The sequence below is a fragment of the Oryctolagus cuniculus genome, chromosome 13, assembly GCF_051225735.1.
Source record: "Oryctolagus cuniculus isolate XC-2025 breed Fujian yellow rabbit chromosome 13, ASM5122573v1, whole genome shotgun sequence".
Classification (NCBI taxonomy): domain Eukaryota; kingdom Metazoa; phylum Chordata; class Mammalia; order Lagomorpha; family Leporidae; genus Oryctolagus; species Oryctolagus cuniculus.
Window position 1 is genome coordinate 68,787,810 of NC_142879.1, and position 26,698 is coordinate 68,814,507.

Sequence of the window (26,698 nt, forward strand, 5' to 3'; positions counted from 1 at the left end):
CGGATGTGCACGATTTTCACGCTGTCCAAGGTGCTTCCTGCCACCCTGGACTCTTGACCTTCTAGTCGTCTGGAAGCAGAATGCCGGGTGGTGACCGGCGCCTCCTGTGGCACAGTCAGCCAGCCTTGCTCAACCATCAAGGATCTGTGGCCCTGGGCGTCTGCAGATATTCCACTGTGTGGAGTGTCATAGCTGTGTGACCTCCTTTCCAGCTAGTAGTAGCAAGAAAGAGGAAAAAACAGTCACCAAGTAGTATTTAAGTGGTCCTGGCCCCTCGATCGCTCCAGAAACCCTGCAAGATCCTTCTCCACGTCCCTGGGAATGCTTGGGAAGAAGGCTAAGGTGTGTGTGTTGGTTTCCTGCAGCTGCCCACACAAACTGCCACAGACAGAAGTTTACTCATAATTCTGGGGGGAGGGGCAGAAGTACAAAATTGAGGTATCAGCATGGGTGGTTTATTCTGACTTCCCCAAAGGGACCGTTGTTCCACGCCTGTCCTAGTTCTGGTGGCTGCCAGCAATCCTGGCTTGTAGATGCATGCTGTGCTTTCACTGTGTCCCTCAAAAGTTCACGTGTTAGAAACTTTGTCCCTAAATGCAAATGCTGGTAGCATCTGTAGCTGGTGCATTTGGGAGGGAAATAGGATTAGATGAAGGTAGCCCCCCACTCCGTGATGGCATGAATGGCTTCATAAAAGGAGAAGAGAGTCAAGCTTGCACGCTGACTCTGACTTCCACAGTGATGCCCTCTGCTGTGTTGTGACACAGGAGGAAGGCCCTCACCAGATGCCAACCACGTACTGGCACCGTGCTCTTGGGTTTCCCAACCTCCAGAACCATGAGCCAAATTAACTTCTATTCTTTTTTTTTTTTTAGGATGTATTTATTTGTTTGAAAGACAGAGTTGCAGAGAGGCATGGGCAGAGAGAGTGAGGTCTTCCATCTGCTGGTTCACTTCCCAAATGCCTACAAAGGACAGAGCTGGGCCGATCCGGAGCCAGGAGCCAGGAGCTTCTTCTGGGTCTCTCATGTGGTTGCAGAGGCCCAAGTTCTTGGGCCATCTTCTACTGCTTTCCCAGGCCATAGACATGAGTTGTAGGTGGGAGAAGAAAGAAGAGTCACTCCATCTGTTGTGAAAGTGGTTTCCTAGGCGACTCTCCAGCATTGCTCTGCTCAAGGCCCTCTCCTATAGAGATGCTTAGTGTTTAGGCCACTGATTCTCCCCTGAAGCTGTGATACACACACACACGTGCATGTGACAGAGTCTGCCCCTGCTGCACCCAGGCTGCCAATTCTGCCCATTGTCAACCATGGAGGGTGGAGGAACCTGCTCCTTACTGCACTGTTTCATTCCTGGGTCCCCTTCCTGGGATCCGAGTGGGAGTCCTTGGGAGCGAGAGCAGAGAACGAGGTGACCAACAGACCTGCCGAGCTCGCAGTCCACCCTCCTGCCTCCTTGGTTTGCTCTTGCAGAACTTGTTCTCTCCTGCTCCATGGAGAAAGACTTCCAGGACACCTGGCAGGGCCATGCCACGCATTGTTCTAAACATGCTTAGAGTGGACTATGTTGTAGGATGACCCTGTGAGATAGGAGCTGGGCTGACACAGCTCCTGGGCAGGTACCCAACACCTGCTAGCATGGCTACAGAGATAGGGCTGGGCTTGTGGCACTCAGTAAGGAGAAGCTGCTCCAAGGGGGAAGAAAAAAGTTTCCATTTAAAAAGAACGATCCAAAGGATTCTAGAAACAAGGTATTTTGGGCAGACTCCAAATATTGTGCTGCCCACTGGAGGTCCAATGGTTGAATTCAATGCTGACCCTAATTACCTGGAGTTGGTGTCACACTCACCAATCAAAGGCTCAATTCCCAAGACTGTCCTCAAATCCAGATCCCAGCTGTAAGTCCAAGCCTGCCGTAGTTTTTAAAAAATACTTGAATATTTTCATTTGCCTGAGAGGGAGAGAGACAGAGAGAGAAATACCTTCCATCTGATCATTCACTCCCTACATGCCTGCTACATCCAGTACTTGCCTAAGCCGAAACCAGGGGCTGGGAACTCCATCTGTATCTCCCACACAGGTGCCAGGACCGCAGGCACTTGGGAATCATCCGTTGTCACCCAGGATGCATCAGCATGAAGCTGCTTTGGCAGCAGAGGAGCTAGGACTCAGACTGGCACTCTGACATGAGGGGGTGCTTGGGCCCCTTGAGCAAGTGGCTTAATCTACTGTGCCACATGCCTGCCTCAACCCTCCCTTCCTTCTGACCACCTGGCTGTAGCTCGCGGGTTCCCTAAACTTATTCCTCAATTGACATGATTTGCTAGAACAACTCACATGCCGGACGCTCGCCAGCGAGAGTCCAGCGTAGTAAAGACACGATCGCTGCTTACTCGGTTCTCACGGAACTTTATTCATCCAGATGCAAGGCGAAAGAAAAGCAGCCAAGCCCCCTCGCTCCCTGCACAATACTATCCCCATTATATACCCAAGGTTCCCCTAGCAGGACGCTCCCAGCCAATGGCAAGTCTGTTCACATGCAGTCCATGCAGGCACAGTCCAATCAAGTCGAAGGGCACATAGTGCCTCAGGACGAAAGTTCATCTTGCTCCATCGGGGTTGTTTGTGTGTCTTCAGGACATCCTGTGGTTAGCACTTCCTTGACTTGTTTTGCTCGGCAGCCAGCACTTCCTTAACTTGTTTTGCACAAGTTGTTACAACAGGCCATGCAAACAGCAAAGTGAGGAAGTTCCCACAGGTGGCCAGCATGCGGTTCCCCACACTCACAGAACTGAAGAAAACACTTAAAACTGGGGGATATGCACAGGGCCAGGTACAGGGGAGGGGCACAGAGCTTCTGTCCCCTCCTTGGGTGCACCAGCTTCTCAGCCCCTGCACCTGTTCGCCAGTCCAGAAGTGCACCATGGCCTGTGGAGTCACCCCCAGGTTTGGTAGAAGGTTCGTGATTGACTGAATGATTGGTGAGTGATGTCTAACTCAATCTCTGGCCTCTCTCCTCTACTCAGAGGAGGGGAGTGTGGCCAGAAGTCCTAGCCCCTCATCCCGGCTTGTTCTTTTGGGTGATGAGCCCCCAGCGTGAAGCTGCCTTGCCCCCCTCCTGTTTTCTTGGGCTGATTTCATTAGCAAATAAATGAAAGGCCATTTCAAAGGTTTAAGCACCTGTGTGCCTGGAACTAGACACAAAACCAAATACTTGCTGTGTATTAGAGCACAGCAATAATTTGTATTTTCTTTCATTCTTGACTGCTCTTTATCGATTTTGCTGATTTTTACCATTACTAGAACATTATTTAACCTCTCTAATCCCCTCAGTTCCACTATCTTCAACATGGGGTAATCCAGTACCTACCACACAGAACCCTTGAGGGAAATGAGTCAATTCATGCCACGTTCTCAGAGCAGCAGAAACCAGGAGCATGGGAACAGGTGCAGTACCGGAGGGCAGCCAATGCTTAATATGCTTTTGCTTTATACCAGACACTGCCCTGAGTTGTACACATGTATTCATTCAGGTAATCTTCATAACAACTCTGAAACTAATCCTGTTAGTCCCATTCTACAGATGATTAAAGCGAGGCACAGAGAAGTTAAAGAACTGGCAAACACCAAGCAATTCATAAATGATGGAGCCATAGCCGACACTCAGCATGGACTCTTGGGAGAAGTTGGTCAGCCCAGCAGTTGAGGCACCTCCTTCCCACATCAGAGTGCCTGGGTTCTGTTCTGGGCTCCAATTCTTGACTCCAGCTTCCCACCAGTGCAGAACCTGGGAGGTGGTGGTAGCGATGGCTCAAGTGATGGGGTTCCTGCTGCCCAGGTGGGAGATCTGCATTGAGTGCCTGGTTCCTGGTTTCAACCTCAGCCCCGCCCCCACCGTCATAGGCATCCGGGTAGTGAACCAGCAGATGAGCGTTCTGTGTTTTTCTCTGTTTCTTTGTCTCTCTTGACCTCTCTGTATTTCAGATAAATAAAAATCAGATTGATGTTGGTGCCTTCCCATTGACAGGGTCAGTGAATACTTGTTGATGGGTCGCATGGAGGGGTGATAAGAAGAGAAAGTCATATCATAAAAGCAGACAAGCGGCGCTGTGGCTCCCTAGGCTAATCTTCTGCCTGTGGCGCTGGCATCCTGGGTTCTAGTCCCGGTTGGGGCACCAGGTACTAGTCCCGGTTGCTCCTCTTGCAGTCCAGCTCTCTGTTGTGGTCAAGGAGGGCAATGGAGGATGGCCCAAGTGCTTAGTCCCTGCACTCGCATGGGAGACCAGGAGGAAGCACCTGGCTCCGGGCTTCAGATTGGCGCAGCGCCGGCCATGGCGGCCATTAGGGGATTGAGCCAACGGAAGGAAGACCTTTCTCTCTGTATTTCTCTCACTGTCTATAACTCTACCTGTCAAATAAAAAAAAATAAATAAAAGCAGAGATTATCCTCATTCTGAATCAAATCCTTTAGGTAAAAAAAGATAAAGCCCATATTCCCTTAAGGAAAGTTGAGAGGAAAATAGCTTGACTTCAGGCTCCGTTTCGTCAGACATGGAAACACACTTTTGTCTGGTGCACCAACAACCACACAGGGCAGATTCCAGTTTCATGTTGGAGTCCATCTTTCACTGCAATGCTGGCCAGCACACTGCTCCTGTTTCCTGTACTCAAGGTGTTTTGAAGACCCCATCTACTGAGAAACTACACCTCACCGTTAATTACTTACTTCTGCCAACAGCCACAGCCTGGCTTCCCAAATTCCCCTTGCACACTTGTAATTTTAATTGCTTTAATTGCTCTGTTTACTCTCTTTAAACTTCGTTATTTGGAAGAGGTACGAGAAAGACTCAAGCACCTCCTCCTTTATCTTGGATCTTGCTGATGAACAAAACAGAGATCATGGCTGTTATTTGTTGAGTGATTTTGTGCTAGGCTGTGTGCCGAACACGTCATGCTTTGCTATTCTCTGGTCAGCCCTGATCTGCGGTGTGGGTTCTGTTGTCCCATTTTGTGTGTAGGAAGCTGAGCCCTCACTTTACTAGTCTGCCCCAGATACCACAGTGAGGAAGCAACAGTGCCACAATTCTGACTGTGCTCTGTGTAATGCCAAAAGCTCTTTCTATTCCATGTCACTACCTTGCCCCTCATGGTTATAAAAACTTGGAAGAGTATTATTCTCCCAAACTTCCTGTATATGGAAATTCCTCAAAACAAAAAAGAAACATTTAAGGGGCAGGCATTTAGCCTAGCAGGGAAGGCCCCAGGTAATATGCTGGCTTTGATTCATAATGCCTGAGTTTGATCCCCATCTCCTGCTTTTGAATCTAGCTTTGTGCTAATGTGGACCCAGGGAGACAAGAGATGATAGCTTAAGTAGTTGGGCTCCTGCCACTTATTGGGAGACCTGGATTGACTTCTTGGCTTCTGGCTTTGGCCCTTGGCTGATTTATAGGCATTTGGAGAGAACCTATGAATGGAAGATCTCTCTCTCTCTCTCTCTCTCTCTCTCTAATAAATAAATAAATAAATAAATAAATAAAAATTTGAGGAAGAAACATTTCTAAAAGGGAAATTTTCACCCTCAAGTTACTTTTCACCCTAAAGTTTCACTTTTGATGTTACCATCACTTTTGCTTTCTGGACAATTAATGATTAATACAGTGGGGTTTTTCTTTGGGGTTTTCAAAACACATCAGAGAGAGAAATTTACAGAACTGTTTGAATTACCTCCCCCCATCAACTGATAATCAGCTGGTGACTGTGTATTATAGATTGAGTTAAAGACTATGTCCAGTTTCCATGCATCCCCCATTACCCTCTGACATCTAAATGCTTGAAAATGAATGAAAATTCTACTCCAGTATGAAAGCCTGTGGATTCTAGTTTTTCTTTCCTACTTACCTTCCCTTCTGCTTAATTTTCCTGTTTGCTTTGCTGTTGCTGCTGTTTAAATGATGTTGCCTTTTGGATATCGTGGTCCCTGTTGATGAGGTGCTGAGAGTTATGGGCTCTCTAACCAGATCCACGCACAGAAGTTCATTACGCACGTTGTGTTCATGGTCTTTGGGGCTTCCCAGTCCCCTGAAGCTGAAAGTCTCAAGGTTAGAATCTCTGTAAACAGTGTCAGCAGTGAATCCACTTTTAAAAGGAGGCACCCAAAACAATCACTTGGTCAAGCTGAGGCCGAAACGCTATGATGGGACTTTAGGTAGAAGGCTCTCTTCTTCCTCTCCCAGTTATTTGCATAAGTAGCACCAAGCTAGTCACTTCAGAGTTGAATTCTAGAAGCTCCAAATCAACAACTAGAGGCAACCTGTGTCTCTGTCCTGAGCAGGGGCCCACTTCCAGTGTGGTTTGCAGTGTTCACAGCTGCGACCTTCCTCCTCTTTCTACCTCCAAACTCATGCCTCCAACACTCTAGAAATCTGTGCAAAGGCTAATTCCTCTAGAGTTCCTTACAAGTAAACATTCCCATCTGCAGACAAGAGGCGAGAACAGAGAACGTGTACGGAATACATATTGGGAGTTAGACATATGAAGAACTTCTTGCCATGCCCTGGAGCCCGGTCCACAGCGACCGGGTTGTTCTCTGGGGAACTCACTGTGCGATGCTGCTCTCCTACACCTGGAGCACGTCGGAATCTATGGCCAGTCTTCACATCAGATCTACTAATGAGCTGTTCTTTATGTATTTTCTACTGAACAAAGATATCAATTAAAGCTAAAGTTTAAGGGATAGAGAAGTTTAAAAAAAAAAAAAAGCAGTTTTCTCTGGTGGTTTCCACAGCAAACAGCTTATTCTTTATTCAGTGAGTGAATTTCATAGAACTGCTCTTTTGACACAAGAGCCATCAAAACTCAACTCAGATCAGGATGTCACTGGTCACCCCTGCACGTCTGAGAGCAATGCTAGGGATGGAAGCCCAACTTCTGACAAATGAGGAGGAAAAGAGGGACAAGGCTGTAACTCCACAACTTACACACTCTTCCCTTTGTCTTGTCCAGGTAGTCTCCACTGAGCAGCCTTGATAAACATGGCTTGCATAACAGCAATTACAGTTTGGTGGGAATTTTATATTCTCATATTTGAATCAATCTGAATTCTCCCCATCATAGCAGCCACAAAACCATCCACTTACCCAATCTCCAGGTTGCTCCAGGCAAAGCTAAATCTTTGTTGCATCAAAGGAGAGCCAGGAGCACCAGTATGAAGAGCAAAGGTTTGGTCATCACCTTGGCCAAACAGAAATGGTTTCTTCTGTTAAGGAACCAGAAACGCTGAAACCAAAGGAAGATCACCTTAGAAAAAATAGAGTTGAAAATGACTTCCACCTTTCAGTAATATACATTAAAATAATTGTGCCTCTGATTTTCTTAAAATTTCATCAGATTACACCCTTCGGGCTAGGTTAGTCCTGAAATTACTTTCATAAAAGTATGAAGCAGCTTTACATGTTAACCATATGTCTTATAATATTATAAAACATTTCTTTAGCATAATATAGCAGAGAAAAGTAGTGTCCCCTCTCATTTTCTTAACAGGCTTTCACTTCAGGGTTCAATAAATAGAAGAGCATCCACATGCTAATCACTACAGCCATACACATCCTCCCGTGTACAGTAAGTCAGCTTCAGTTCAGCTATGTGGCTCACACCTACTGTAATGTAAGTGCTGTGCAAATAGTTGTTAGAATCTATCGTGTAAGTAATTGTGACAAGGAGAAATGTCTGCATGTGTTCCCTACAGGCTCAATCATCACTGGCCTACCTACACTCTCTTTGCGTCCTTGGTTGAATGCACAGATGTGAAACTTGCGGCTAGGGAAGGCCAACTGTATATGGATTTTTGTTATGAAGACGGCACAGGTTGCTTTTCTTATTCTGTACTAGGTGTCGCTCTCTCATCTCGCGGAGGAACGACATTAAACCCTGCGCTGTTCTTTTGTCTGCTCGGCCCTTCCCGGGTTGGCTGCCGACCCCTCCACCTCCGTGGAGGGGAGGAGCGGCACACCGCCGGCTGGCTCTCTTGGGGGCTGCTCAGATGTTCCTCAGGTGTTCCCCTTAGATGTTCCTGGTGCATGTTGTCTCTCTCCTCCCTTATAGTCCTCTTCCACCAATCCCAACTCTGCTACCCACACGCTGAGTACACTGCTCTCCTCCAATCAGGAGCAGGATCAGCTCCTGCAGCTTATCAGTCAAATTGGCGAGAGGCAGCTGTGTAGAAGTTTACTCCTCCCCAGCGCCATATTGTGGGAGAGCAGATGCATAGAATAAGTCTTAATTCCAGTAACTTAGTCTAGTCCGAGTTGCTCCCCACACTAGGGAGGAGTCAGTGCTTGTTTTGTTGCCGAGTAAATTTCTCATTGACGTACAACCTGTAGTCAGGACAGAGCACGAGTCACACCGTGTCACTTCCTGTGTCAAGAAACAGCATTTCCAGCAGCCTGCAAGTTCCCTGGCTTGTTCCCCAGCCAGCGTCTGGCTTCCCCCACAGACAGCTACAGCCCCTGTTCTGACTTACATGCGCATAATTTAGGTTCCTCTGCTTGTGAGCTTTGTGTAAATGTAACTGCACAATGCCTACCTTTATGCATCTAGTCCCTTTCACTCAAAAATATAAGATTGATGCATGCTGTTGAGCACAACAGTGGTCCATTCATTTCCATTGCTATAGGAGGCTACTTCAATAAGTGCATGGAATGTGGAATGAAAAGATAAAAATTTTGAAATCCTTGCTTTTAAGGGGTCTCCAGGGGGTCATGGAAAATGTGTCTTACGAAAAACACGGCATGAGTTTTGAAATTGTCATGCGCCAAAAGAAGCACCTTCCATTTTCATTGTCCGTGAGCCTTTTGAAGGCCCCTTGTATTTGATTCTGTTATGCGTTATCCAGTATGAATCTACCGCATATGTATGTGTCCCGCCTCTGATGAGCGTACCCGTTGTTTGCGTCTTGGGCGCTATTATGAGTGGCGCTGCTGTGAAGATCAATGGTCACATCCTTTGATGCTCAAACAGATTCACTTCTCGTGAGTGTATGCCTAAACATAGAACTTATTGGTAAATAGTTCCTCATTGTCACTTTTCTTTAACAAGTAGGAAGATCATAATGTGTTTCCCGTTTGGTGCGGAAAACTAATTTGTAAGCAGGCAGAAGGATAATGGTGAAAATGTTCCTGGCAGAAAATTCATCTGTGCACTCAGATGTGGGGATACTGCAAGCACTACAACAAAAAAGGCTTTCGAAGACCATCCTAAGAAAGGCTTTTTGAAAACAGTTAGAAGGAACCAAGCGAAGCCTCCCTAACAGCAGCTCTGACGGGTCTGAAGGGCAGAATGAGCTCGGTTGTGCTTGAAGAAAGCAGAAGTATTCTCCATTTGTTCTGATTGCCCAATTTCAGCAGGCGACGCACAAGACAAAAAAGAAGACATGAGCAGAACTCCGTCTGCTCCTCGACTTGTTCAAAGTAATGCAAGTTGCTGCTTTAAAAGCTTCGTTATGAAAAACTAAGTCATTTCACTTCCTCACAAGGGAGTCATATAATTCCTTTAATTAAGAGCAACTAGAATAGTTATTCCACTCTGAAGGCTTGGCGTGTGCTAACTTTGCAGCCCCGGGAAATACATTTCTCTAGGCCTGTGGGTAATAGTCATCTTGCCTGCCTTCTCATTGCCTCTCTATTTCCTTCCCAGCCTTTTCCCCTCGACACCTCATTAAGCAGAACAGCTCTGCGGGAATGGTGACACCACAGGATCCCTGTAGGACTAAGCTCCTGTCTCGTCCGACTCGATCCCTGTGGAGAATAATCTTGCAGACTGGGCAGATGATGCACCTCAGTTGGTTGTGGCTGAGGAGGAGCCCCCAGTTCTTCTGCTGGGGAGTAAAATAAGAAAGAGTTCTCTACCTGGAGTTGTGAAGTCTGGATTCTGGTCGCTGGCTCCATGCATGGCCTTTAACGAAGAAGTCAAATGAGGCCAAGGTCCCCGAGGCCTGTTCCCTCATCTCCAAAATGCGGTTATAGTCTCAACTGAATGTTACACTCCTCCCAAATTCAAGTATTGCATAATTCTGTGTTTTTTGCTCCAATATTAACTTCAACTGAATTCCTTTAGTGCCATTATTGAATGTCTCCATTACACAATGGAGATGCTATTGAGATTATCTTGTAAATGAATACCAAACATTATTCAGTAACCACCCCCCAGCTCCCTGCCACACACCCCTTTTCACCAGCTTTGCTGCCCCACAAGAACTCTCTGTCTTGTTCAACAGAAGAATGATTTTCCCTCAGTGACAGGGAGCAGGCGATTGTTCATGAAAACTAGAATGTTGTACACACACAAGCCCAGTGTCATGGTTGTATCAGTGACTGGAAGCCAGAGTGCTTGGGTGCCTTTGGAGGTTCTGCCATCTGACTGGTTGTGTGACTCTGAACAAGTGACTTACCCTCTCTGCTTCTGAATTTTCCCATGTGGAAAAAAGAGGACAGTAGAAAGGATAACCACTGTATGGTCCTTTCTTATTGTTTTAATTATTTTATTGAATTTTATCAAAGAACAGAGAGAAAAAGAGATTGAGAGACAGATTTCTCATCTTCTGGTTCACGCCCAAATGCCCCCAACATCCAAGCCAAAGCTGAGGGCCAAGAACTCAAGCCAGGTCTCCCACTTGAGCAGCAGGGACCCAGCTACTGGAGCCATCACCCGCTGTTACCTGGGGTGCACATATTGGCAGGAAGCTGGAATCAGGAGCAGAACCAGCAGTCCCAGTCCCAGACATTCTGATAGGGGATGTGGGTATCTCAAACGCCTGCCCCAGATAAGCTCATATCTCTAAGGCATTTAGGACTGTACCTGACACAGAGTAAAGATTAGTTGAGATGTTAGGTCATGTGAGAAAGCAGTAAGTTCTGACAGAGAAGTTGGAAAGCAAATTCTTAAATGCAGAAGATCTGCTTCTGGCGTAACATATGCAATGCCCTATTGTGAACAAAAGGAATCTTACTGAGTAACAATACAAGTTGTTCAGTAATGACCAGGCGAAGTACCAGTCACATTCTGTAACGCAGCCTTCTGATAATGTATGACCTTCAGCATGTCCAGCCACAGGATTAAGATCTTACAGCACATGACAAAAATTGCTACCATCTCAGCGTAAACCCGGTAGAAATCCACAAGCTCAGGAAATAGTGTGTTTAATTATGGCAGACTGATCAAATGCATTTGTTGGTTGCTCTTCTGCAATGATTTTTTTTTAAGCTTGATGGGGAAATTAATGATGTCTACACTGTCCCTTTCAAAAATGCTCAAGAATTGATGTTCTGAAAGTTGATATTATTATGTCTTGGTCTAGATGTGGCCAGTGACCTACACAGATTTGCAACAGAACAAGGTAGGTGCCAATCATAAATTTATTGAGACATTGTGGTCAGCTTGAATGATCCAAGTTGGAGTCCTGGCTACACCAAGTCACAGGGGACTCTGCAGCCTTGACCAGAGTTCTTTTACCTCTCACGTACTTCAGCACACAATGAAAATTCGGAGGGCCTTTATTGCCTACGCCGCTGATCATTCATGAGATCTGTTTCTGAGCGTGGTGGAGTTGAGCTTTTGTAGCTGACAACTGTTATCAATTTTATACACTCCACATCTGATGCAGTGTCATAGTCCAGAGTCTTTCAAGATTCAACCCTTTCATGGCTTGGCTATCTTTTTTCAAGACCAAAGGAAGGGTTTACTAAAGCGGATGTTTGGCTGAATGACCCTTCATTCTTGCTCAGTGTGGTTTTGATTTTCATTCACCTAACAGGTGTCCTTTGGTTTCATCACACACAAATGCATAAGGGACCCATTAATAAAGATTCTCCTAAATTGCCTGTAAATATAGACTTCAGTGGGTAGATGGTTCTAACATCTTTCTGTTAATCGTTAGCTTATGCCCATTATTGGAATGTTTATGGGACACAGCTGGGGCCATGTGAATGAATGAAACCTTGATTTAAAAAAAAGAGAGTTCAGGAGCAGATGTTAGCCTAGTGGTTCAGATGCCCACATTGTATATCAGAATGCGTGTGCTTAATGCGTGGTTCCTAACTCCAGCTTCCTGCCCGTGCAGACCCTGAAATGCAGTTGTGATTGCTCAAATGATTGGGTTCCGTGCACCCATATGGAATTCCTGGGTTGAGTTCCTCATTTCAGCCCTGGGCCCAGGGCCATTTTAAAGTGAGCCAGTGGAATGGAGTGCTGTCTCTCTCTCAGATTTTTTTTTTTTTTAAAGAATAGTTCCTGGCACACAGGAGGTACTCAGTAATTTTAAAAATTAAAAAGAGAATTCACTTTAGGGAAATATTGAGAGCAAGGATTTTGGCTTATGAAAGGTTATTCAATTAAAAGTCTATGTGAAATGCCATTTTCGCCTATCACAATTGCTCAAGGTTCAGTACTTTTGCTGTTGCTCTGTATGGCCAACTTCATGATGTAGGGAGGGAGTCAGGCACTCTGTACCATGGGCCTGTAACTCAGTACAGCCTCCATGGAGAGCAGAATTGACAGTATCTAATTGTTTTTGAATGTCCATGGCCTTTGAATCAACACTTCTAGAAGTCTGCCTTTGACACATATACAAAGTAAACGTTTGTTTTGTGTTGTGTTATTGCAATACCTATCAGTTGGAGACCAGTTTAATGAAATACGCCAGACAATGAAGGAGAATTTACAGATGTAAACAAAGTATGTTATCATTTGTGTATGTGTACACAAATAATCACGAGGAATAATATTTTATGTCTGAATCTGATGAGACCATCTCAAGAAACATGTCAGGGTGGTTGCCTCTAGTGAGAACTGGGTGCTTTGGCTATAGTACAGCAGTTGAAGAGAGAGAAGGTTTTTATCTACTATGTGTATTAATTTTGAAATTTGTATCATCTGTGAATATTTCCTTTTCTAGAAATATCAGCAAAAAGTTCCTGAAAAAGATAGTCTCAGTCTTGAGGGTCAGGAATGGGTTGCTGCCTCTGAAGCATTTACTTACAGAAAAAAATCAGTGGATTCTGTTATGGTTGGAAGTCCAGAGCAGCACCCAGACAGTCCCAGTGGATACCAGAAAGCAGAGCAGACTTGCAAGCAGTTTGAGTTGATGGAGAAGTGAGAGAAGCATCCCTACACTCTGCGGCCGCTCGCTCTGGCTGCAGCCCCTGAAAACCAGGGCGTGGAGTAGCCTTCATCTCTCCTTTTCTGCCTTCCTCCCCTTCCCTGCTGGGGCTCTGCACTGACATGGAAAGAGAAGTAAAGTACATGAAGCAAAGGCGTTGTTTTTGCCCCTATGTTTATTTATTTCTTTATTTTATTTGATACAGCGAGGAAGAGAGAGAGAGAAAGCAAGAGACAGGCACGCAGGCAGGCAGACACTGTCTCCCACCACTGGCTCACTCCCCAAATGCCTGTAAAAGCATGTCTCCAGCAGGCTGAAACCAGGAGCCAGGAACTCCATTCAGGGCCCCCGTGTAGGTGGATATCACCTGCTGTCTCCCCAGGTGCACACTAGCACAAAGCTGGAATCAACAGCAGAGCCAGGACTCAAAATCCGATATAGGTTGTGGGTATCCCTAGCAGGGTCTTAATAGCTGTGACAAACACCCACCACTATTTCTGCCAATCATTACTCTACGTTTAGGCGCAGTTAGGGCTATATTTTAAAATGCAGATAAGCACAGATGGTACAGCTGAATTGAAGCTGAGAACTCTTTCAATCTCTGGTCCCAGACCCAGTCCCTGATACTCAGTGCAGGAAAGTCCTCTATAGTCTCAAGCCCAAAAGAAAAATAGAGACAGCAGTGGGAATTTTTTATGAAACTAAATTTACTTCATTTACAGAGAATCTTTTCTACATTGGTTATGTGTTGAAATGTCTTTTTTAAAAAAAATCAAATCATGGTGATGACAGATGGTAGTTCACTTTTCATGTTATTTGTTTTGAATGCCCAAACAGAGGACAGCCTTACAGGTTGGTCCTCCCAGTGTGTAATTTTGTTTTAGATCCACACTGTCCTGTGATGCCCAAAGTCTGGAAGGCGTCCTCTAGGCTAGGCTGAGATAGATGCACCTGCATTGAGACACAACCTCCTGTCATGAAACTATCCCCCTGATCGTAGCTTGTGCAGAAATGTCAGCGAGACCGTGAGGAAATGTCTCTTCTAGGGATGGCCTGCGTGAAGAGGTGTGCGCCTGGCGTCTGACACAGTGCTGCCACTGTGAGGTACATGCAGGTCCTATCAGGTCCTCTGTCTGAGTGAGCACTCAGGCTAGGCCTGACCAGGGATCTGTATACTGAATGAGGATCTGGGGTTCATAATTGATTAGGGCTCTGAGGTATGGGTAGGGACGCACTCACGCCAAGTCCAGGATCTGGTCCTCCTTCCCTATCAGAGTAATTCTTAGGAAAATACTGCCCTTGTCTTTGGGGAGCTTCATTTTTCTCAGTGATGGCATCCTAGTCATCTTATTGGGAGCCAAAGGTCCAAGGCCATCCTCACATTGTCTTTCGGCAGCCAGCTGTACCCAGATCACTTTTCCAAGTTCTGCAGATGTGGTGAGGAGAACTAGGGCACTGCTGATTTGAGGGTTGTGCAGCGCTCGGGAGCCTGTCCGGCTGCCTTCTGTGACCTCTGCACTGCATGAGCTCTGCTTAGGTGCTGCCAGCTGCCACAGCTGCTCAGTATAGCTTCCCTGTAGCCTCTGGATTAGGCCAGCCCAGACACAACCAGTTCAACAAATGCATTGTGCTGAGTGCCTGGGACAAGTCAGCCTGCACAGTGTCATGGGCTCCCAGCCTGGCCTTACTGGGAGACCCAGGAACCAAGTGGAAAACTGTGTAAGTTATAGTAGATAGCTCTTTTTGTCCAGGAATAATACCTGAAGAATTTCACTTTCAATTTCAATTTCGACCAGTAAAATTTAACCTTCTCGTAAAGAAGGAGGAATAAATAAATAAATAAAAAAGACAACATTAGTTATGTTCCATTCCCTTCCAGGCATATCTGGTAATGGTCACACCCTCCTGAATTGATCTTGTCCTCATTTGGGAGTTCTTGGCAAAGTGCTGAGAGTGAAAACAATGTGCGTGTCTCAGTCAGCAACACTGCACTCCGGCTCCTGCTCAGACACACACACACACACACACACACACACACATATCTTTTCCTTCTTTCTAGGATGTCCTCTTCCCTTATCACTAGTTCAGCTCAGGGAGGCTGATCTCGCCTGAATGTCTGAGGTGAGAGCTGATGGTAGGTGGAGCGCACCAGTGATGTCTGCGAGTTGGTGATGAACAGAACAAGTGGACCCTACACTGACCTCATGCTAGCAGGGAGAGGTTATTGTTCCTGCAGCTGCCCCTCCCTGGCACCTGGCAAAGTGGCTCACAACAGTAGTGATGTTGGATTGTGGGCCTGCACGGTGGCACCTGCCGTGGGGCACTGCTTACTGACGCCTGGAGGCATGCAACTATTGTGAAATCAAGAGGTGATATCTCTTCCTTCTAGCTAGGAGTTCATTGGAAGGTATTCACGCTTCAGGAAGAGGACTTCACTAATGGCAGCCATTCGGTGGTGTCTGAGCCCTGGTAGAACAGGCCGGGACAGGCAGCCTTTTTTCAGATCTGGCCTTAAGAAGGATGAAGCAGGCTCCCGTTTCCCGGTGATTTCCACTGCAGTTGTATTACACACATTTGTGCATTGCAAGAAATGTTATTTCATGGCAGGCGACGTTCCTTTTGTTTTTTGTTTACATGGCAGATTGTGTTGGTTTTTTTTTAAAGTAATATGTGTAGGCGAGTTACATTTATGTCTGAGTTTTATTTGAGGATAGTAAGGGACATTTAAAAATATCAGTTAGACAAAGGGTTAAGAATCACTGATCATTCTACGCACCACGGTAAAGGCTCTGGGGAGAGAAAACCCAGTCTCAGTCAGAGCTACTTTAAATGGATGGCTCTCCCTAGAGTGTGCTTTTATTAGAGCAGACATACTCCCTTCGGCAATGACCTTCCCTCCCTGGCAGGTGCCCACTGTGGAGAACATGTAACATAGTAACCATCGCACACCCTCTAGGCCTGCAGCTTCTCTCAGAGTCCCATTAACTGCTTTACCTAGAGCTATTGTGTTCGTTCTCAAAACAACACAGAATCTTTAAATCCTTCCTGTCTTTTACAGGTGGGAAGGGGTCATCACATAAGTCTGAAAAAGATTCAGGAGAGCGTGGCAAGGGCCTGTGTTTCCATGACGCACATTTGAACCCTGGGAAGCAAAATGACTTAGACTCAGTCATGGGGCTGAGAGCATCTTTTCTTGACACACTCCACAGATGTCCTGGTGGTGGTGACCCTGGAATCCCTACACATTCTCCAAGTGGTGGAGCGCGTGACACGTGGCCAGAGACCAGGAGAAGATCAGACAAGTCCCTGTGCGTCTCTGTCCAGCATGAGCCCAGGGCACCACTGCATGTGCCTGATACCTACTTCACTGCCTTTTAGTACTAGAAGTCTTGAAATCCATGCTTGTGAGAGGACGGGGGCTGCGCTGGGGCTGGGGGACGGATGTAGGGGAGTGGAGCCTTTGTACTTGTCACAGAGACTGTCACTGCGGAAGACGCGCTGTGCACAGGGAGGACAAGGTTGGCTGTGTCATCCAGCTGACACAAGCATGGTGGGAATGAGGGCAGGCACAGAGATTACCCCGCCTGAGCGCAGTCCAGTGCCAGCCTGCCGGGGCCCTATAGGAACAAAGCTTTAAATTAATGTGTCTGTTCTCCAAGAGGCAGCCGGAACAGACAGGCTAGCCTTTATAACTACTCCCAGACAGGCAGCTGTCCCCAGAGCCATCAGAGGGTCTGTTTTACTTAAACAAGCGTAGTATGTCCCACATCCTCTTTCTTTCTAGTTTTAAAGCAAGGTACAAGCTTGATAGACAAGTACATCAATGGGACGTTTAATATCAGTAACTTATACACATATACATTGTGGAGGAGTATTTTCCCATCTTTATTTGGATATAATTGAGAAAGAAAAATAAAATGTGAATAAAGAAAATATGCTAAACAATAAATAAATAAAAATGAAAAAAATATAGGCATAGTGGAACAGTCACCACCATCGTGCAAATTAATATATCCATCACTTTGCATAGTTACCATTTTCTCTTTCTCTTTTTATATTTTTCTGATGAAGACACTTAAGATCTATCCTCTTAGCAAATTTCAAGTATATGAGGGTGCTTCAGAAAGTTCATGGGAAATGAAATTAAAATACCAGTTTGGTGCAAAAAATTTGAAATCCACACGTTGTCTTGTCGTGATGTACATTTTCCATGAACTTTGTGCAGACACTTCGGACACTGCAGCATTGTTGGCTGTGTTCACAATGCTGTACATTAGGTCTGTGGCCACGATTCCTCTTGTGAAACTGAAACTTTGTGTGCCTTGACCATCACCTCCCCATTTCTCCCCACGGCTCCTCTCAACCCCTGGCACCCACCATTCCACTCCCTGATGCACTGGTTTAGGTTACATATGTGAGATCAAGCAGTATTTATTTTTCAGTGTCTGACTTGTCTCACTTAGGACAGTAACCTCCGTGTTTGGAGAAAGGACAGTCGTTTCACACATGGTGTCAGGAAAACTGGATTTCCACATTGCAGCATGAAATTGGACTCTTAGACCATGTATAAAAATCAACTCAAGATGGATTAAAGATAATCATAGAAGGTTTTTATTTTTGCATTATAAACTGACCATATGTGACATAACTTAATGACCAAAATAAAACTAATTGTTTTGTTTTTTAAATATCTCTAGTAACTTCTTAATAATTGTATAAAATTGCTACTTCGATTCTCCAGTGCAGGCACTAACATGGTAAGTAGGTCTACTTATTGGCCAGTTCTGATCAATTCTCTGGTGGTCTGATCCACTGCCTTGTACCTGAGCTTCGAAGAAATGGCCATACTGAGTAGAAAATCACTCTCTCTCGGGTGGACAGGAAGATGTTTCTAGAAACACATTGTTGTATATTCAATTGCCTACCGCGTTGGGCGTGTACACCGCTGCCTTTAATAGAGATTGGTTGACATGATCCAGATGACTGTGGGGAGCAACTCGGACTAGACTAAGTTACTGGAATTAAGACTTATTCTATGCATCTGCTCTCCCACAATATGGCGCTGGGAGAGGAGTATAAACAACTTTTACACAGCTGCCTCCAGTTCAACCAGTAACCTGCAGGAGCTGATCCCGCTCCTGATTGGAGGAGAGCAGCGTACTCGGTGAAATCTGTGGGTGATATTGGGAACCAGAGCTGCTAGTATTGAGCCCATGGCTGCCACCTAGTCAAACCCAGTAGTCTCTGGGCTCAGTCCCCAGCATCGATCACTGCCAGTTAGTGCTGCAAATCCCATCCCAGTGCAGTTGAGGGAGAGGGGGCTATTGTACCTCACTAATTCTTGCTTATTGGCCTTCCAATAGGGTAGGAATAATATCTGCCATCTTTATCAATGAACTCTCCCTTATCCTCCAAGTTGTAGATTGGCTCCCAGCAAGAAAGCACATGCTATGTCCGCATGCCCCAAGAAAAGGGAGGATAAACTGTATTAAGGAAGGAACCATGTCTTACTGTTCTTAGTAGGCACCAGCACCTATCCCAGAGTCTGGCTGCGCTCCTAAACGAGACATGAATCAACGAACACAGAGGTGTTTAGATTTGTTCTAAGTATCAATATAAACTCCCCATAATTATAGGTTAATTAGACCTAGCTACTAAGAAAACTGCTGCCCATGCCATTTGTTCATTGCGTATTCTCATATCTAGGCAGGCACTGGTACCATAACAGTGTCCCTCTCTTAATACCCACATGGTCCTATTTTCTGTTTGCGATGCAGCTACTACCTGTGGCTCATAATCGTTCGCTAACAGTGAAATGCGTGTGTCTTCTGCGTGGCATCCACAGCCTACTGCCAATTCCCTGTTCCCTTTGTAGGCTCCCTCACCGATTTCTCTCCTCTGGAAACTGTTGAAACGATTTTCTTCATAAGAGCAGTATGTTCTCCATGCCTTCCCCTCAGATCCCTCGCTCTAGAGCACTAACCCTTTACCTGACCAAGTTGTATGTGTCTTCTTGTCCCTGAAGTTGGCTGCTTATATTCTCTTAAAGACTTATTGATTTTAATTTTGCTTGGAATGCAAAGGGAGAAAGAGAGAGAGAGATCTCTCATTCTCTGGTTCATTCTCTAAGTGCCCATAATGGCTGGCTTGAATCAGGCTGAAAAAGGGAGCCAGGGACTCAATTGGGTTCTCCCCCATGGGTGGTAAAATCCAGCTAGCCGCTTGAACCTGCTGCATTAGCAGAAAACTTGATTTTGAACACTCCCCTGAGCTTGTTGGAAAACTAGAAAGCCATTGCATTCGTTTGTATGCGTTTATACATACACAGCCCCCCAAGAGTCTCCTGGTAACACAGCCCATGGTGCTTGAGAGAGAGAAGATGCCTGGCTCTCTGAGGGTCTTCAAGCAGCTGCAGTTTTGACATAAGATGGCAACTCAGTGGCTAGAAGTTATGTTGTGTTGAATCTTTCTTGCTGTGGTTATTGAATCCATTTCAGACCTGGCAAACACATTAGCAGATAGGAAGGTCGGTGGATGACTTTCCCTATCAGGGAAATAAATTTTCTATACCTTCTCCATGATTGAAGTCATTTATCACAGTTCTCCCAGCTCCCTCCCTCATGCACTTCACTAACAAAAGACACCTGGGTGACGCCCACTCCCATTCTTCCTCAGCTGCCCAAGAGCCAAATGCAGACAGTAACTTGAAGAACATTTATGGACAATTTAGGACTGGCAGTCAAGCTAAACCAGTTTGGCAAACCCCAAACCTGTGTTTTAATTAATATGATGCTTTGTGTCACTGCTTTTTTAAATTTTCGTTTATTTTATTACAGTAGCTTGTTTAGATATTAAGATGCTGGATTTATAACCATCTGAATGTCCTTTGAGCACATGAACATTCGTGGTAGATACTGAATTTTGGGGCACTCTGCCATGCAGGGGAGAGGGAGATATACAGCAGCAACATTTTCTGTTTCTCAAACTCACGTGGGCTTCCTTCTTCAGCATCAGAGTTCACTCGGGCATCAGTGCTCATACACTGTGGGGGGAGCAAGAGTTTGCTTGTGGTGAACAGCTTGGAAGTTACGCAGGAACTAAGAGGCTAGAACTCAGGACTTGCTGAGCCGACGGTAGTTTTGCAGCAATGGCTATCCGTGCCTCTACTACCAAGTGTTCCCTGATGGGATTTCTCAGGCCTGAAAAACTGTCCGAAGCAGTTGTGTTTCTTAAGATGAATGATTCCAGTTTTCTAAAGGAAGGCGATTCTGACACATGTGACAATGTGAGGGAGTCTTAGGACATTAAGCAAAGTGAAAATAAGCCAGTACCAAAGGATAAACACTGTAGTTCCACTCATATGTGGAACTAGAGTGATGAGATTCGTAGACACAGAAGTCCAAGGATTGGGGCTGGTCTTGTGGCACAGAGGGTTAAGTCACTTGCAACGCTGGCATCCCTTAGGAGTACTAGTTGGAGTCTCAGCTGCTCCTCTGTCCATCTAGCTCTCTGCTAGTGCACCTGGGAAAGCAGTGGAAGATGACCCAAGTACTTGGTTTCCTGCCACCCATGGGAAAGATCCAGATGGGAGTTTCAGGCTCCTGGCTTCAGCCCCAACCTGTCCTAGCCATTGCTGTCATCGAGAAGTGAGCCAGCAGGTGGAAGATCTCTTTCCATCTCTCCCTCTCTCATTCTCACTCTGTTAACTTTGCCTTTCAAATAAATAAATAAATCTTTAAAAAGAGCAAGAAAAGGAAGTAGAATAGTGGTTTCCCAGAGATCAGGGAGGGGAAGTAGAAGGTTACTGTTTAATGGGCACATTCAGTTCCAGGAAAGGCAAAGAGCTCTGGAAATGGGTGGTGGTGATGATTATACAACAGTGTGCATGTGTTTTACACGACCGAACTGTAACCTTAAAATAGCTGGGGTAGCACATTTTTTGTTATGTGTGACTTCTACCACAATTTTACATGAAAAATTAAAAAAAGCAACCTCGGCAATCAGAGTAGGAGAAATGGCATTTGCAGGACTTCATGGATAGACTTTTACTGGCAAAAGCATGAGGCGTTGACACCAGAGGTTGGATTTTTTCCAGGATGTTTAGCTACTCTTGCAGAGGAGCGGGCGAGGGTGGAGGAGCCCATGAGGGAATTGATAATACTCTGAGGAAAACCCGAGTACCCGCACGACTTTCCTCCCCTTGTTTTCCACAAGGCTCTGTGCTTTTCTGTCATCGCGTACCCAGCAAGGTCTGATGGGATTTTTACAAAGACCCATTGATGGCGTGTCTGTGTGAATTGCCCTAGCATTGGTCACAGCCAACTTCTGCGGGACCCACTGCCCCCGTTCGACAATACGCTCCAGTGTGTTTAGCCATTTGTGAAAGGTCAGAAATGAACTGAGGAGCGGGCTCGAGTCACAAACATGTGGCCCTATAAATATCGGAGTCAGACGGTTCCCTCCACTTGTCCCACTCCTGTTGGCAGGCCCTGGCACTGTCTTCCCTCTCACGCGCGGTGGAGGTTGCCTGCACTTGGCCAGCCCCTGCGACTGTGAGCTGATCCAGAGGAGGCAGCGCCTGGATCTCCCACCTGCTGACCTCACTTTGTGCCCAGTGTGATCCCATATGGCACAGTGAGAGAGGTTGCTTTTGTGTGTGCGTGCATCGTTTGTTGATTCTTTTGAGTTTCTGGCTTGCGAGCTCCAGCCGTCCAGTCTGTGATGTTCTGGTTTGTTTTAAAGGTTTCCACTTCCCATTAGTGGCAGCTCTGTGTTGGGACTAAATTTGGCGCCAACGGCGTTTGCTGAGCTAAGGAGTTTGAACTGGGGTGGGGGGGGGCCTCCGCAGGGCCTGAGCACACTGGAACCTTCATCATGACTTTAGCTGCCAAACTGGATGACTTCGAGGCGACGCTGGAACACCTGCTCATGGACGTGTTTGTAAGTAAAGGCGAGACGCGCCCCTGCCACCCCGGAAGTCTCAGTCTGAGTTCTGAACTGCAACTGTCCCAATCCCGCACGCTGTCACTGTTGCTTACTCAGGTGCCTTGTGGGGGGTGGGGAGGGGGGAGAAAGCCCTGCTACGCCTGTGAGACCTGGAATGATCCGTACAGACTGAGAAGCAGAGATGCAGGCCTCTGTTCAAGGAGCTTGCAGAAGTCTGAAGGAATGGGGTGAAGGAATAGGAAAGGGCCAAGTGGCTACAGCAGGCATTCTCTGGGAGAACCGGTCTGTTTGTGCGATCATTCCAGGAAAATAGGTGGGCGGGGGAAGTGGTACCCAGACCCCGAGTCTTTCAAGTAGAGAATGCGGAGTATAAGCTGCAGTCGTGAACTTCACCTTGGTCGGAGGCCCAGTGCCTGGCTCCGTCCCATTTTCATGGGTGCCCCGTTACCAAGAGTTGTCAGCAATCGATTTTCTGGGACAAGGCTGTTAGAGCGATGTGTCTCTTTCCTTTAGAGAGCTGACAAGGTCACGTCTGTGCCTGTGTCAGTCTGAGCCCCGCCGGCTTGGAAAACCCCAAACCACCCTCTTCTCGGGGTCCTCTGTCCGAGGCAGCTCTGTTCGTCTCGTGTCGCTGAGTGGGGGCTTAGGGAGCTATAGACTGTGAGACACACAGGTGGCGAGGCAGCTGTAAGGCGTGCCCGTTCCAAGAACAACTCGGCTGCTGCCCGCGGGAAGGCGGCTGTGTCAGGTTTTGAGGCCCAGCCAGTGTGCATCTCAGCTCTGGCCAGGGCTGCGTGGGGCCGGCGGCTTCTCCACTATACAGCACCGCGTTCCCTTCAGGAACTTTTCGCAGCACGGGTTGTTTTGGCAGCTGTGAGCGTCTGGAGGCTTTTTTTTTTCTCTTATTCATTTATAATTTGTCTTTGCATTAAGGCAATGTGGTGCTGGCAGGATTCCCAGAGGGATCCACCCCTTCCAGGACTGGGCGTGGGCATCGGAGTGATGTGAATTCATTCTGACCTTTGCTTTGGGAGGCCGTGCCTGGAGGAAGAGTGTTTCAGGAGCGGAGCGTGTCCTACTGGATTTCCAGGGCTGGGTGATTCACGGGCACGGGCACCACTTCATCAGACTGAGCAGAGGATGGGGACCTTCGGCCTGACTGCCGAGGACAGCAGGAGGTGGGGGGGGGAGGGGTGGCAGGAGGATGGTCTGTGGCATGATGAATGGTTGGTGTGAGTTGGCTTATCTCAGAGTAAAAAATTCATCAGGACTTATTTTACTAAAATGCCACAAAGTCACTAATGTGTTCTCCTTCTCTCCTTAGCTGGCCCCAGCCCAATGCTATCCCCCGAGTCCTTCCCAAACCTTGGACATGTTTCAAAGCCCATGACACTCCCCCTTGGAAAGCCATGCTATCCCACACTCCGTTCTGTTCGTAGCCACAGTTTGGGTCTTTTTTACTTCCGCTAAAGCCAACCTTTTTGTTTTATTTTGTTTTGTTTTGTTTTGTTTTGTTTTAAGATTTTATTTATTTATTCAAAAGTCAGAGAGTTACACAGAGGGAAGAGAGGCAGAGAGAGAGGTGTTCTATTCGATGGTCTACTGCCAGAGCCGTGCCGATCCGAAGCCAGGATCCAGGAGCTTCTTCCTAGTCTCCCACGGATGTGCAGGGGCCCAAGCACTTGGGCCATGCTCCACTGCTTTCCCAGGCCACAGCAGAGAGCTGGATTTCAAGAGGAGCAGCCGGGACCTCTGTGACCATATGGGATTCTGGCGCTGAAGGGCAGGGCGTTAAACTGCTGGGCCACAATGCCAACCCCGAAGCTAACTTTCTAATTTGTCCCTCAGTTCATCCACCGATTACTACTTCAGCACAATCTCCGCACACTGTGTTTTCTTTTGAATTCTTATTGATATAGTACGTGCCTGCCTTCCATACCAATATCTCTTGCCCATTCTCCCCCCACCCCCGCCGCCCCCATCGATCTCCCACATCCTCCTTAGCATTTATGTGCCCCGAGCCAAACCAATCTAAGCAACCAGCCATTGATTGCACAAGGCTTGGGAAGCCAAGTTCTATTGTAACCTTCCCGCCTACTAGTTCCCACTGGGAGTTGTCCACTGCAGCCCAACTGGCCGACGCCAGTCCCAGACAGCATTCCCGTTCTCACTGTGTGTCTTATGCCTGTGATCCCACATTCTCTGGACTTGCTCAAAGTTCACAATGCTTCAAGGTGCAGTTTCTGCTGCTCTCTCACAGTAACGCCTCGGGCCCCGCAATTCCTGAGCTCTGCCTCTCTGGTCGTTATCCTGGATCCCTATCTAGTCTCCTCAAAGAGATTCTGAGTAACAGAAAAGCAAGAATGCTTTTCTGGACTGTGTGGCCCCTCAAATATTGTACAAATTGATCTCAGTAGGTATATATCAGTCACTTGCTTTGTGATGAATATTTTCTGTTTTCATTAGAAAATTTAATTTTTGTTGGAGGCCATAGGACGCATAAGAAAGAATTCTCAAGGTTGCATATGTTTCTCACCAGGTTATAGTCTGGCCCCCTACACAGTCATGACAGAGGCCACCATGGTAACAAATACTGAGGAAGTCACTGCATGTGATACAAAGAATAGAGACTCTTTTTCTGTTGCAAATTTTTTGTAAGAAATACATGGGGCACAGAAGAATTCATAAAGCTTATGTGTATGCTCATGTACAAAAAAAAAAAAAGAATGAAAGAAAGAAAACCCTGTGTATCCCACACCCAGATTAAAACTGGAACATCACTGAGTGCTGCAGGAGTCCAAGTTAAAAATCTCTCTCTGCAGCGGCCGGCCCCGCGGCTCACTAGGCTAACCTGTGGCGCTGGCACCCCGGGTTCTAGTCCCAGTTGGGGCGCCGGATTCTGTCCCAGTAGCTCCTCTTCCAGTCCAGCTCTGTGCTCTGGCCCGGGAGTGCAGTGGAGGATGGCCCAAGTGCTTGGGCCCTGCACCTGCATGGAGACCAGGAGAAGCACCTGCTCCTGGCTTCGGATCGCCCTAGCTCACCGGCTGTAGCGGCCATTTGTGGGGTGAAGCAACGGAAAAGGAAGACCTTTCTCTCTTTCTCTCTCTCTCACTGTCTAACTCTGCCTGTCCAAATAAAAAAATAAATTCTCTCTCTTCAGAAGGAACCCTCTGAGCTTCTGCCCAAACTGTTTCCTTGCTCTTCTGTATGGATTTCCCACCGGTGTCCCTAGCCCTAAGGAAAACTGAGGCTGTGAGCCTTCAAGTCACATGGAGAGGATCTGACTCCCAGCCCGGGACAGGCGTCTCATCTTTCTCAGCTTCAGTGCCCTCATCACTAAAGTGCAGCTTATTCTGCTCCAGCTTGCAGGACTTTCGTAGTGGCTGAAGAAGTGTCACTGAGCAGGTGCACAGGGCTATGTCTGATGCCTTGATGGCGCTCTGGCATCTGTTTTAAGCCCCTTACTGCAAAAAGTCAGGTTTCTCTCCTCTGCCCCAAAGCTCCCTCTCACTGTGGCCATCTCAGCTCCCCCTAAATTATTGAGAATGTTGGCTCTTCCTACCTACAGCCTGCACTCCCTGCCTGAGCCACATCCACCTGCAGCTGTTTGTGCAGCAGGAGACGCCCTGTCCTGAAGGCTGCAGCTGACAGGGGATGGAACTCTGGGGACTCCAGTGGCTTCCTTGGTTGAGCTTCTGAGCCAGGTCACCTTGGGCTGTCTTTCCAGAGCCATTTCCCAGAAAGAGCCGTGGAGAGTGTTCTGACATCGCGCAGGGTTTGAGGGAATGGAAACCTGAATAAGAGCAAGAAGGGGCTTGAATCTGTAGACCAGTGCATCTTCTCGGCCAGCCCTGCTCGCAGCTACAGGCTTTCTCGTGTGAGCCTAATTGTCTAGAAAGAATATTTGCATCAGAGTCTCATTAGCCGTGGCTTTCCTCTGTAGCTCTATAGCTCATAGCAGGCTCGTTAGGATGTCGTCCCACTATCTCCAGAACAGCTGTTTCCATATTGACACTTCCTTTCCAGGATTACAAAGGGCCACTGGGGGGCTTTGTGGGAATGAGAGGGCTCTGCAAGATGAGATAAAAGGGACCTATCAGACCTGGTGTTCCATAATTAGTTGTCACCACTCTGGGGCTCCACTAGCTGTTCTGCTACTGCTGCTGGTTCATCAGAGGAAATCACACACGTGTCTGTGTACAGATGCATGCACATGTGAACACACACGTGATTCTGAGCCCAAGTCAGGAGCATGGTCGGTGAGAACAACCCAGCTTAGCTGAGTGTCTCTGTAGGACTAGCTCCGGAGTCATAGGCATTGCCCTTACTCATGTGTTTATCTTATTTCCTTTTTTCTGCTATCCGCATCTTGTTTCAGAAAACTGACATGCAGCTCTCCAGGGTCCAGCTGGAGGCTTTGTATTCCGTGTGTTTCCATAACATCCTTAGGTGGAGAGCCCTGCGGTGTACACTGAAGGGAAAGAACTCGGAGGACGTCAGGCAGGTTGGCTGGGAAGCATTCCTTGCCAGATTAGATAACTGATATCTAGATTCCTGTCAATTCCTTCACAAAGAGGCTGGTGCTCCAGCTCTCCACTCC

At 46.9% G+C, this 26,698-nt stretch overlaps 1 protein-coding gene across 2 annotated transcripts in view; it reads left to right on the forward strand.

The window, feature by feature from the left end:
* Positions 1-26,698, forward strand: part of FRMD4A (FERM domain containing 4A) — a 644,478-nt gene that overhangs the window by 268,844 nt on the left and 348,936 nt on the right. The window contains exon 1 of one of the 2 annotated variants that reach the window (XM_008268104.5): positions 21,620-22,092. The exons of the other annotated variant lie outside the window; for it this stretch is intronic. Coding sequence (XP_008266326.2) covers positions 22,027-22,092 — 66 coding nt within the window. The 5' untranslated portion in view covers positions 21,620-22,026. Of the gene's footprint in view, positions 1-21,619; positions 22,093-26,698 lie in introns of those variants that run through there. 2 annotated transcript variants of the gene reach the window in all.